The 13712-nt window shown below is 49.4% G+C and overlaps 1 protein-coding gene across 2 annotated transcripts in view; it reads right to left on the bottom strand.

Annotated features, from left to right (window-relative positions):
* Positions 1–13712, bottom strand: part of Myo16 (myosin XVI) — a 537302-nt gene that overhangs the window by 338161 nt on the left and 185429 nt on the right. For both annotated transcript variants that reach the window (XM_046454924.2, XM_058582735.1), the window contains exon 3: positions 8646–8716. In XM_046454924.2, coding sequence (XP_046310880.1) covers positions 8646–8716 — 71 coding nt within the window. The remainder of the gene's footprint in view (positions 1–8645; positions 8717–13712) is intronic.

The raw sequence follows: 13712 nt of genomic DNA on the forward strand, positions 1-13712 counted from the left end.
CTCTGCACACAGTCACCTGAACTAGGCTGCTGCCCTGTAGGACCCTGGGACTCTGCACCACACACTCTGAACCAGGCTGTGTCCTGCAGGACCCTGTGGCTGTCTGCACCACATGCCCTGAACCAGGCCACTGTCCTGCAGGACCCTGTGGTTCTGCACACAGACACCTGAACCAGGCTGTGTCCTACAGGACCCTGGGACTCTGCACACAGACACCTGAGCCGGGCTGCCGTCCCCTCCCACACACTGTGCACGTGGCAGCCACGTGTACCACACCCAGCCTGCCCTGCGTTGCCAACCTCCCAGGTTCCCTCGTGTGCACACACTACTCTTCTTTCTTCTGGAACACGATTCATTTTAAATCATCTCTCCTTATCCGGGATTGTGCAGGGCACCCCACGGAAATAACCTAATGCCTGAGTCCTCCTCGAGTGTAAGTAAAATGTTCTCACATTATTCTCCCCCTGGGCCCTCCAAAGCTTCTATAAGGTCTGAACCTACTGTCGATCCTTCCAGAATCACTGTTCATCATGTGGCCTTCTTTCTCAGCCTTGCCCTGTCCTCATGGGCCTCCTATGCTTCCATCCTGGCCACTCCCTCCTTCCTGGGAGACTTGGGGACGTGGTAACAGCCTCGTTTCGGATCTGAACATCACCTACTGATGTGACCCACAGCCCTGGAAAACTCACCCTGCAGGAGCCGCAGGTGTCTCCCTTTGTACCTGCTGGTCCTTATCTGCCCCTCTGCACTTGCCACCCACAAAATCAGCTCCCCTCTGAAATACTGAGTTCTAACACCCCAATCTATGACCCAATATCCCATTCTTCACCCACCACAGACGAGGACAGCAGGGTGGCCAGCTCCTCCCCCAGGGACAGCGGAGGGGGGGTGGGAGCAGCAAGTGGCTGCTCCCACTTGGCCCTGGAACCTCACTGGGTGTGCTCTGCGCTGCCTTCTCGGCCCCCCACTGTCTCTGAACAAAGATAATGGCTCTCAATGTGCAAGCCCAACACCATCCCCACTACCAACTCAGCTGAAAGGACGGAAAATCTCGAAACCAGTGACAAAGGTGACTTTAAAGTTGAGACACGTCTTTTCCCTCCGTCCGCCAGAAGGCTGTTTTGAATGTCTTAGTTCTTTAGTTCACTAACAAGCATGTCATGGGGAATCCTGAAATCTTTCAGAAAATTAAAAAAAAAAATTAACAAAAATACTTACAGTTCACATATTAAAATTCATGTTCACACATGAAAGTTATCTTTTGCCAATTTTTTTAAAATGAGTCTTGGATCTACCATAACATCAACTTCCTCGACGTCTACCCATTTCCTTTTCACTGAGAACTTTCCCTTCTCCACATTGATCCCAGAGCCCCCAAGGCACAGGAGAGAGAAACCCGGTGCTGGACAATGTCCAGTTCATTCCAGGGGTTGTGCATTGAGTGAGTCAGGGGTGGGCACAGCTCTAGTACCCAACCAGCAGCCAGGTGTCTCGGAACCTTCTGGTGGACACTGGTGGACAGGGTGATACAGCGGCACTGTCTATTTGAATCAGCTGTGGTTACAGGTTCTCAGTAGCTCAAAAAAATTGCAGAGAGAGAGAGAGAGAAAGAAACAGTAGCCAAATTCATTTGATCTGTTGCTATTTCCCATACTTTTGCCACCACTCTGTAATCTGCACAGGATCCTTTGCATTCACATCACTAGCTCTGGCCACCTCTTTCACTTCTTCTTATGAAAACATGTCCACTTCTCTGCCACTATATCACACCAGGGGATCATTATGTGAAGTGAAATAAGCACAGAAAGACAAACCACAGGATCACGCTTGGAAGTGGCATGGAACACTGTTCATCTCGGAAGCTGAGCTGGAATAGTGGTTCCCAGAGACGGGGGTGGGGGGCGTCAATCAACGAGTGTGATGTTATTATTTGGAAGGAGGAATAGGTGTGGGTGTTCCTTGGCACAGCAGGGAAGATAATTAACAATAATGCATTACGTATCTCCAAGGACTTAGAGCAATTTGAATGTGTTCACCATAAAATCGACAGAAATCTAAGGTGACAAAATTATTTTCAAAGAAGAAATAAATGATGGCATTAAACTGCCGTTGAATGCACTTATCACTTTTGCTTCTTACATGTCTTTTCTCTAGCAAAACTATCCTCCAAACTCTCCTCCCATGGATAAACTATTCAGAATACTCCAAGTTGATTATATTTATTATTTCCACAGACGTTCTAAATAGCCAGAGGTTCCAGGCAACTCAAGCAGAGTTTAATTAAGAACTAGCTCGTCACTCGAAAGACTCCGATGTCCTTCTAATGCATGTCCAGGAATTTGTAGCCCTGACAAGTCTGGTACCCTGTCACATGGATGGAAACGCTCCCCCGTCAGCACCGAGTTCGTCTCCAGTGGTCGAGATTGTAGCAGGTCACGCTTCTCCGGGCACTGTGTTGGACAGCGTGTCTGCAGAGATGGATCACACAGTGGAACCCTTCATAAATGGACAGTGCCCTCAAGAAGAGCTCTGCCTGGGGTGTAGGGCACATGTAGCTGCGGTGCTCTGCAGGGGGTGTGTCCCCAAGGGTTATGTATGGAGTTGTTGTCCACAGCACAGAGGTGTTGAGGGGATGGCCCTTCAGAGACAGGGCCTAGTGGGAAGTGGTCAGAGCACTAGGAGCAGTGCCCTCAGTAAGGACTGAAAGGGTCACAGTGGACCCCAGGAAGTCCACAAGAGTGATTTGTAGGACAGCCCCACCTCTTCCCACTCTCCAGCCTCTGGTCTTTCTAGGGGATCACTCCCTCTTACTCACACCTGCCATGATGCCATCCACCCAGTGTGACAGCTAAAGAGGCCACCCCTGAGCTGAACTGGGGGCTCACTCATCTCAGACTTTCAGCTTCCAGAACTGTAGGCTAAATAAACCTGATTTGCACATGGTCTAGCTTTGGGCACTTTGCTCTGGAGTCAGAAAGCACATCCAACACTCTGTGCATCACTGTGGACAGTGGGAGCAGACGGGAACTGATCAAGCAGAGGAACAAAGAAAAGCTTGAAGAAGAACTTGACTGCTTTTCACCATTAAGAAATGTTCAGCCGACGGACACATCTAGCCGAGTCAAACACACACGCTGCGAACATGATTGAAACAGCACAGGTCCTCCACTAGTGTGATAGTGTTTATGTTTTATGTATCAGTTAAAAAGCAAACTCAACTCTAACTTAAAAGATAAACTTCACTGAAGACTAATTTACATGAGATTAAATGGATGGTCATGCACCCACACAGCTTTAAAGGATCAGAGGCCTTGAGTCATGTGGGGCTGCAGAATCGAGGTTTCCACCATCATTAGTTAAAGCCCATCCCGAGGGCCCACCCTGGGCCCAGTGCCTAGCTCAGCCAGAGGCTGGCAGGGGGCACCTGTGAGCCCACAGCTGGCACGGGACCTGCAGTGAAGACAGTGGTGATGGGGAAGTCAGCTGGCTGCTGAGCCAAGACAGTGGAGCACCCCACAGCAAGAGAAGAAAGGAACAGTAGAGAGAAACAGCATTTGTGGAATTACAGGTGTCCTGGTACCGTGAGGGAGTCAGACATCCTCAGAGCTGTTCAAGGAAGGCTTCTGAGCCAGGGTGTGGGACCGATGCTATAGGGAAACTGTCCTGGTGTGGCACTCCAGTTTCTCTTACACGAGGCTCTGCACCGCGCTTCAAAGCCTGCCATGTCCAAGTTCTTGAAGGTGACCAGAGTCCTACAGGAAGTGTGTGGAAAACGCCTTGCTTATCTGCCTTCATACTGCCAAGAAAGGGTCCTGGTTCTTAATGAGATGGGTTGCCTTGTTGCAGAGAGATAAAAGCAAAACAAGATCAAAACAAAACTGAAAGCCATCTAGTTCAGAAGGGCCTTGTCATCTAGGTTTAGCAAATCCACCTGAGCAGTGTGTTCCCTCAGAAATGCACAACTCCTGTAGTTTCTGGCTAGCTGTCCAAAAATCATTGCAAATTGCTCTTCTGTTGCCCTTTTGCTCCCAAGTTATGCTCACAGGTTGTCATGAAAAATAGGCCCAAAGTGCAGTTCTGAGTCTCACCCAGGATTCAGTAGGATGCTGGGCTGATCTAAAATCCTGGAGTGTGCACTTGACAATCATGGATGCTCGGGTTCTCCGAGAGCAAACAGATGCTAGATTATAAAAAGCCAAGTCTGGTTAGGAATGTGCATCTTAAATCACTTCCCTGGGACAAGGTGAAGAGTCCCTCTCTCTCTCCATGAGCCCCTGCCTTCACTTGCTCTAGTAGACATCAGGCTGCCCCCTCCCACTGAGGTTAGCCTTTCTCCTCCCTCTGCCCCTTCCCCTGCCCCTCAGCTTCCTGCAGCACAGGCTGTGTGACTCCCTCTACCAGAGCCAGGGGAACGCTGCAGGACAGCTCCGGGAGAGGGCACATTCTCATTGCTAAGAGGGAAATCCTTGCTTGAATTTACCCTTGCAGATTTTGCCCTTTTCCTTTTGGAACAGCAAAGCAAAGCACAATATTTTCTGCTCAATTCTGAACAGAAAAGCTGTTGCACCGCCTCTGCTGCAGGAAGCTCCTACTTGTCTCTGCTTCTCACAACAGCAGACTTGACAGAAACTCAGAGAGGCCCAAAGAGCAGCCCACTGAAGAACAACAGATTTTCTTTTCAGAAGAGCAAAGTTACTAAAGTACTTAACATTTAAACATCTAATCAAAACAGCCTTATTTATTAGTTTTTGTTACTACATGAAACATACTTATTTGAAATGCTCAAGCAATACGTAACAGGAAACACTAAAAATGGAAAGATCTCATTTCTTTCCCATCCAAGTCACTTTCAAAAACTTCTTTCCTTCAGGTATTTTCTGTGCTGTGGTTAAGGATTATCTATCTGCCCTTCCTACCTCCTATCATCTATGTATAACCTACCTATCTGTAGTATCTATCTGATTGTGCTGCAAGCACTATTTTTATATTCTTTAGCCTGTTTTGGCATGTACCGACATCTTGGACATTTTTTTTTAAATCTAGTATAGCTCCATATTTTTAGCATCTGCAGAAATCCCACTGTTTAAATGCCATGTTTTTGTAAAAGTGGAATTCACTCAGTAGAAGAAAGGGCATTTCTTATTTCTAGAGCATTTCACTTGGGCTCGGCTGTGATCTGACCTGCACAGTACAGACTGAAAAGCTCTGCATGTCATTCTCACGGTTCAGTTATTAAACACAATGACACAGAACTCTGGACAACTGAGCCAAACCTATGTAATTCCGTTCCCAAGGGCACAACTCAGGTTAAACCTGAGGTTTCTTCCCTGTGGTCCTCCTGGGATGCACCTCCGGGGGCAGATGCTGTTCCGCTGGCCATTATCCCCCGAGCGAGCGAGTAGTGCTCGATACTGTCCTGTGTTGCATGAGTTGATCATGCTGGGTAAACAGACCGAGCCAAGGGTATTCGCAGAAAATGTGTTAACGAGAAGTTTAAGTAAAGATACTACTTGACTAAAAATGTGAAAATCTGCTTCTGAAATATCAAAATTGGATCCTATGGGGATTTTTAATTCCCCAAATAAAAGGTTTTCTGGCACTTCTAAGAGAATGTCTTACAAAAATCCGTACCTAGACTACGGTGTTGGTGAATGCTACTGGAGCTGGACGAGGAGGGTCCCGGGAGCCTCCTCATGCCTGCAGCTCAGGCTGGCCCTGGGCACCCTGCTGCCTCCGCTCCAGGGCAGCGATGGAAGCCATGTAATCAGGGCCTCAGCCCGAGGAGCAGCGCAGTGCAGGATGCCCGCGGGGTGGGGCCCAGCCAGCTACCCACGCTTGACACTGGAGACGGCTAAATTGCCTTCCTCAGCCCCCACGGCTTTCTGAAACCTGTGATTTTTGTCTCTCTGGCAACCTGCAATTGTTCATTTGTTTTTATTTGCTCAGTCACCCCAGGAGGAGGCTCCAGCCCCAGCCCCTGCTCCCTCAGCAGCCACCTCTAGGTCCTCACGTGGTCCTCCTTTGTCCTGGTCTCACGGCCCAAGAGGGCAACGCCAGCCCAGCCGCAGCACGGGGGGCCTTGGGTGCTTCCACCTCCCCCTGTTTCCTTCTGGCCCTGCTGTTTCTGAATCTCTGTACTCCCTCTACCTGGGCCTAAGGTGACGGCCTTCTCCTTAACCAGAGCAGGCTCACATCCTGGGCCTGCTCTAAGCAGTGGCTCCCCTCAGACTGCAAGGCCACCCACCACATGATGGGACCAAGCGTCTAAGACGGCCGGCTGCAGTGTCTGAGTTGCCGTCTGGGAGAGAGCAAGGCACCAAACCCTCAGGTGGAAGCCCCAGGGCAGGACTGTGGAGAGGCAGGGCTCCTGTTCTGTGGGACTGGATAAAGGGCCCCTTCCTGCACCCCGTATCATCCTCTCTGATCCACTGTCATCCACGAGTGAGGTTCTGTCTCCCTCAGAAAACCAAACTCAGTATGAGCACACAACGCGTGTCTGGAACCTTCTCAGCCCTAGTCTACACAAGCCTCAGGTTAATCTATCAGACAGCCACCTTAGTCAGCCATCCACCATCACTATCCCCCATCCTGCCGTGCCAGGTGTGCTCTGGGGGTCACAGAGCTCATGGTCCTCGCTGCCACTGAGCTGACTCCAGTGAGCACAGCAGCCGCAGGCCCCTATGCCATAAAGGTCAAAGGAGGACAATAAAGGGATGAAGTGGCCTTGCCTGTGAAGGGCTCCTGCAGGGTGTGGTGCCCTGTGGGCAAGCCAGGGTGGCCACTGGAGAGGGGCTGGAGCAGAACCCACAGCCAGCGTGCACCTGGGCCATGGTAACTGCAGGTCACACAGAGGAGGACCAGGGCCCGTGGGCTGAGGAGCAGCAAGTGGCCAGGGTGGGCAGAGCAGGGAGCAGGAGCCGGAAGGTGGGTCCCACAGCTGAGGGCCAGGACTCGGCCACAGGTCGGACCTGGGATTTTACTGAGTGAGAAGGGAGGTTCCTGGGGCATTTGGGAGAGAAAGTGGCGACCCAGCTGCCATGTGGGGCTGGGAGTCCAGGGAGGGCAAGATGGGAGGCCAGCGGGGAAGCGGACGCCCCGGGGAAGAGACTGTGGTTCAGCATGGTGGCTGCCAGGCAACGAGAGATGGCGGCTTTCTGGCTTTTCAAAAGTGAAGAAAAAGCTGATGATGTTCTGATTCCTAGGACAGAGGTTTGTCCACTAAAGAGAACTCAGAGCCCTTCAACGCTCAGGGGCGAAGAAGTAGCCCTGGCCCCTCTCCCTTCTCATCTCCCCCCCCCCCCCCCCCCGACTCCCCACCCACCGACAGCACTTCCCTCATCACATCAGGGACTTCTCCAGGCTCATTCCTGGAAAAGACCCACCCCCCCCTGGAGAAGCAGACACATGAGGACTGGACCTGGTGCCAACACCCGGGGACGCTGGCCGAGAGGCCCCTTACCTGCAGAAGGCTCTCAGGAGAGCGTGGGGAGCTTAGGGCTGCTTAGAACCAGCGGTGGGATCTAGGGAGGCAGCGCTCACTGCGAGTGCCAGGAAGGCAGTGCAAGGTGCAGAGTCTCAGACCAGAGCACTCCAGGGAAGGAAGGGTCCCCTGCCCACCTCCCTGGGTCTCCTTCCAATGCTGGTGAGAGGCCACCTGCACTCTCTGCAAAGCGCCTCCTGTCCACATTCCGACTGCTGGCTTTCCACAATCAGCTGATTTCTAGATTTCGTGCACCTTCGGTAGGAGTCTGTCTCCTTTAAGCAGTTTTCCCTGATCATGGCTGCGAATTAGAATCACCTGAAGAGACTGAAACTCCCAGTGGTCAAGCTGCAGCCCAGAAAAGCCAAGTGGGGATCTCTAGGGTGGGACCCAGCCTGGGCATCAGGGGTTAGGTTTTTACAGCTCCCAGGTGACTCCCAAGTGCAGTAGAGGTCAGCCACCCTGTGAGGATGGAGCCTGTGGCTGGGGGAGGCAGGACCCCTCTCTATCACAGTCGCTAGAACCTGAAGAAATGCTTTTGTCTTGGTAGGTAACCCTAAATTAGAATTTTTCCTAATGTTTTCTTGGTATTTTCGATTTTAAGTTATCTTCAAATAAGTCCTAAATGTCCCTAAATCAAGTAATTGTTGATTTTTTTCTTAATTTTTGTGCCTAAGTCAGCAAAAATTCTCCTGCATGTGAACCTAATAACACTTACATGCAGTTATTTGTTTATTTACTTAATCATTCCCTCTCTCATTTGTGAAGGCATGTAAGGGGAGTTCTATTCACTGATATGAGCCAGATGATAAGCAGAGGGAGTAAAATGTCATTAGGGCAATAAGGACAGTTACAGAAGAAAATACAGAGCAAGTGTCCACTATGGCCCAACCAGTGCAGGACCGCTTCACTGGTTCCTTGAACACCATTTAATTTTGAAAACATTTCCCTTTGGGCAGATGCTGTCTAACTGCATTTGTTAAAGATTATTTACAAACTTTAAGCAGAAATAATAAGTGCAGCTCCTGATCCAGCCTGTGGATTGGAAGCACAGCATTCTCCTCAACACCATCAGTCAGAGAGATGTGCGCTTTGGGCCTCAGCCCTTGTGTCATGCTTCTTCTCCAGGGGTCACCCACATCTCCCTGACCGCCACGGTTCTTACCAGATGGAGCAGGGACCCTCCTGAGGAGACGAGAGTGTGTGGATCCGCCCCCTCCTTCAGGAGCCGGAGCACTAGAAAAAACGAGAGAGGAGAATGGAGTTGTAGCAAGTCTCTTCCACACCCCGACCACGAACTGCAGTGCTTCGTTGACACCCGAGACCAGAGCAGCTGAGCCAGGGGAGAAGCACAGATCACCACCAGCTTCCATTCCGTTTGGTGACAACTGGTGGGTTTCTCCTCCCAGCCAAACATAGGCCTCCTCTTGGCCATGACCTCCTCGTGGTCATGCAAAGGAACAAGGGTGGCCACATCTTCAGAGCTGGCGTACTAAAGTGTCCACTCACACTTCTTTAGTACAACAAAAATAAATAACAGCCACTACTTCACTGGGCTCAGGTGGCGTGAGGATGGCCTGAGGCCTGAGCCTAAGCAACCCCATTTTAGAACTCCAGTTTGAAACCTGCAGTCTCACCAGGACACCTAGGAGCCCTCCATATGGCCCTCAGACACCAGCAAGTCACTTCCCCACCCTGGTAAACTCAGAGTGAAGTCTCAGGCAGGCTGTTCTCACCCAATAAGAGGGAAGGGTGAAGGATCAGGGTGGAGACCAACAGACCAAATGTTTTAACCCCAGGGTAAATGATGTCACTGAGAAATCTGGTGGCAGCTGATAGGGATTGAAAGGGGGGGGTCAAAAGTCCCCAAATTTAGTATAAATAATAGAGCAAAAGAACAGACTTTCAGCCGGCTGACACTGATGCCCTCAGCTGAGAGCCTGATGAGGACCTGGACCGACACCCCAACACTTTTCATCTTTGCTGATCCTCTGCATCTTCCTCTCCGTTCTCGAACTCTACAGCCACATCTTGACCCTGGAGAGAGCTGCAACTTCTCCCTCCGACACTCTCCTCAGCCAGCCGTCAGCTACACCCCAGGAGAAGCCTGCCTTGGTTCCTGACCTGGTCACCGTGGCCTGAGTGAGGGGACACCTGTTGGATTTAAAGACTAAGGCTTGAGACTTTTGAACTGACACTTGAACTTAGCAGAGGGAATGTCTGTCATTAGCCTGTCATGATTTAGTGTATTTGCAATGCTTAGAATTAATTAATCTTGACATGTTTGCTATGAATTGATGATGTCCATTGCAGTGCCTAGCATTAAGGATTGTCATTTTCTTGATTAAAAACCTATAGAGTGAAATTGTATTGAATGATTTAAGTGAATAAAGCATTAAAAGGGGCAGAAGCACTTGGACATTCTTTATTTCTCCCCCTCGACTGCTTAAGTCTAACCTTTTGTCCATCGCGACAGGAGGACATTAGGCCACTGTGCTTGCTAACCTTGTCAGGGCCTCTTGGTTGAAAACAATCAGAGCTGACATTCTGCACCTTTAATGTCCACTTGTGTCAACAGGGCACGTCTCTGCCAATCTCACAAAGCACTGTGGGAGAAAGCCACGGAGATCCCAACAGTGACGTGGCGTACATCAAAGCACACGCCAGGTACCAAAATAAGCTCAGCTGAAAGGAGGCCTCAGTTGCCATCTGAATGCAAAGGTGAACTCATTAGCACCAGGGCTACCTCTGGGCAGTGAGACTGACAGAGCTGCATCCTCTGCTACACACATGGTGCTTAAGGACAGCTCAATGGAGAGGCCCTCAGGTCCCCAAGGAGTATGCTAGTTCCCATGGTTAGTAGCAGTATCATGGTCTTAATAAGATTGCATTAATGCATTTTTCAGAAAAAGTACATTTAAACCAAAAGTTACTCTTATTATAAGAGAACTGTACAAAACAGCTCAAGGTCATCACAAGGTCATCGCTCACTGAGGGATCCTGTCTTTCTACAACCATTCTCCATAACATGAAGTGACCTCAAGGCCCCTTCTTGTCTATTCCTCCAGCTCCCCTGTCTTCTAGACCTCTCCTACCATCTTGCCCAACTCCACCTGACCCCCAGGAAGGCCTGGGTCAGACCAGCTATCCCACAGCCCCTCCTCGCCAAGAAGGCTAGGTTCTCTGACGCCACATGCAGCAGGGTGATGAGGCAGGCTGGGCTCCAGATTGCTCACCCCCACTGGAGGTGGCCCAGTGAGAGCAGCCACCAACCTAAAAACAGCCCAAAGTGTCCCTAAAGCCTTTCCTTAAGTCAGAGCACCCCAAGTCCAAAGCTTGCTTGCCCAAGAAGTCACACACCTTCTTGTTCTGTGGCCAAAACCAAAGCTTTGTGCCTCCTTCTCGGATCCTACGAGCTGCCCACTCCAGTCCTCTCCCAGAGAGCCGTTCCTAAACCCAATCAGGCCTGTCCCCATCCTGGTATCAAGCCATGCTGCTCTTTCTTCAGGCAAGGATTTGTTTCTGTGACCAATTCTCTATCGACATTGAGTAGTTTGCTTCAGAGTATTGCTCAAAGGAGGCCAACGTGCAGGACAGGCTGCCACCTGCCATTGAGTGGCATGTCCCTGCGCAATAGGTTTTCACGTACCCAAGAGCAAGGAGAAGAGTTGGGGGCCAGGCCTGGCCTCTGGGGCTCCACTGTGCTCCAGGGACACCCTGCTTGTGGTAGGAGGCGCGCTTTCAGTCTCCCTTTTTCAGCCTCTCTCCAGATAAAACCACAGGGACAGAGTCAAACAACGCCCTTGCTCCCTCCTGCGCTTGACCCTGATGCTCATCACCCCACGCAAAACCACAGAAACTCCACTGCTCACGCTGGCCAAAGGCTTCCTCAGAAGGTAAAAAGCACTTTTACCCCAATGTTTATTCTTTTAGCAAATGAAGACTTTTATCCTGAACCCCTGTATTCACAGTGCCTTGCCCCCTGTGGAGCACTTGCACAAATGTAGAGTGAGGAAGATCACAGACTGCAATCAGTGAAACACAGTCCGCGAGGCAGGGTCCACTGCGCAGGCACGTGTACATCACACACCCCAGGGACCAGGGACTCGTTCTTAGGTCTGGGATCAACAGACGCCTGGGAAAACCACCAGGAAGCTACTGAACCGTATGCCTCAATTTTCTCCCTGCAAAACCGGGGACAGTCACTGGACTCCACATCCTGGGGTTCCTGTGGGGGGTCAGCCAGCCAGCTGTGGAGCATGCTCAGCATGCCTCCCGGAGCTCAGCCAGGATCTCTGGATGATTTCAACTAGTAAAATCACTGGAGGTGATGGAACTCCACAGCAGCCCGTCCAGAATCCACGTTGAAGGTGTGCTCCAAGGTTTCCCAAACCCTCCCATTATTAAGTGTTGAATTCAAGTGTAGAATATAAGCAATGCAAATTCAGCACTATTCACTTGAAGGACAGGGGACAATCCACCAAACAGGAAACAGGGTATGGAGGGGGAATGTTCATGGTCAAAGAGAACACCAAGCCTGCGGGAAGGGAACACCACCACCTTGTTTTCAATACCATCTACTGCGTTGTAAGTTCATTGATATTTTTTTTTAGAGAGAGAGAGAGAGAGAATTTTTTAAATATTTATTTTTTAGTTTTCGGCGGACACAACATCTTTATTTTTATGTGGTGCTGAGGATCGAACCCAGTGCCACGCTCATGCCAGGCGAGCGTACTACTGCTTGAGCCACATCCCCAGCCCTTAATTGATTTTTAATACAGGAATTTTTAACTGGTTCACAACTGACTCATAAAATCCCTGAGAGTTTAATAATAGGCTCCTGTGAGCTGATAGTAAGCAGATGGAGACGGAGGAAGAAGGAGACACAGGAAGGTGAAGATTGAGAAAGCCATTTCTGCCCTGCAGATGTGAGTGAGCAAGCTTGGTGCCCTCCATAGTCAGACCCCCACGAGTGAGCCAGGGGCCAGGGTAGGGGGTGTTTTGCTTTTCCCAGAAAGGACTAGTCTCTGATGGGGCAGTTTCCATTATCAGACTGAACAATTAGAACCACAGACTGGATATGAACTGGTTTCCCCTCTACCCCGGGTGAGACTCTAGAATAAGATGAAGTCAGCTATTGGCAAAATAAGGACAGCGTGTTCTCATACACCTATGCCAGTACCAACCAAATCCTGACTCGGTTAAACAGAGCTTGGTGACATCACTACATGTTAAGAGAGATGAAGAAATGTCACTATTATAAAAATTAGTTTATAGCATGCACTTCTGAAAAAGATTGGGGACCATCTTCTGAAACCAACATATTGAACACTCTTCTATGTACCTAAGAGTCCAACACTGTCCTGGGCACTTCATAAAACATGTTTTCATTCTCTCCAACCCTACTTGTTTTCCAGTAAGGAAACAGAGGCTCTGGTGGAGGATGTGTGCCTGAGGCTACAGGTGGGGCAGGGGATGCAGAGCTCAGGTATAGCATCCCAACTCCAAGGATTGTGGTCTTAACCTAAAATAGCACTGGGATAATGGAATCTCAAAATCACAACAGGAAACACCAAGTTAATGCCTCAAAGTTACTAATTTTGTGGGAAACTGCCCAAATTTAGATTAAAATACTTTCTTCAAAAAGACAGCTGTTTGCAGTATGGATTCGGTAACATGGTTCCAATTACCTGTAGAGGGCACAGGCCTCAGCACTCTCTCTCTAGACCTTTCTTTCTTTTTTTTTCTCTGACTTAATCTGACCTTTATTTCTTCTATTTTGTTATGTATGACAGCAGAATGCATTACAATTCATATCACACATATAGAGCACAATTTTTCATGCGTCTGGTTTTTCACAAAGTAGAGTCACACCATTTGTGTCTTCATAGCTGTAGTTAGGGTAATGATGTCCATCACTTTCCACTGTCTTTCCTACCCACATGTCCCCTCCCTTCTTCTTCCTCCCTTCTGCCCTATCTAGAGATAGTCTAATCCTCCCACACTCCCCCAGCAACCCCATTATGAATCAGCAACCTTTTATCAGAGAAAACATTCGGCATTTGGTTTTTGGTTTTTTCACTTAGTATTATATTCACCAACTCCATCCATTTACCTGCAAATGCCATGATTTTATTCCCTTTTATTGCTGAATAATATTCCATTGTGTATATATATACCACATTTTTTTTTATCTATTAATCTACTGAAGGGCATCTAGGTTGGTTCCACA

This window comes from Marmota monax, unplaced genomic scaffold (genome assembly GCF_021218885.2).
Source record: "Marmota monax isolate L192 unplaced genomic scaffold, Marmota_monax_Labrador192_F-V1.1 WCK01_AAM20220418_F8-fsc00026, whole genome shotgun sequence".
NCBI lineage: Eukaryota > Metazoa > Chordata > Mammalia > Rodentia > Sciuridae > Marmota > Marmota monax.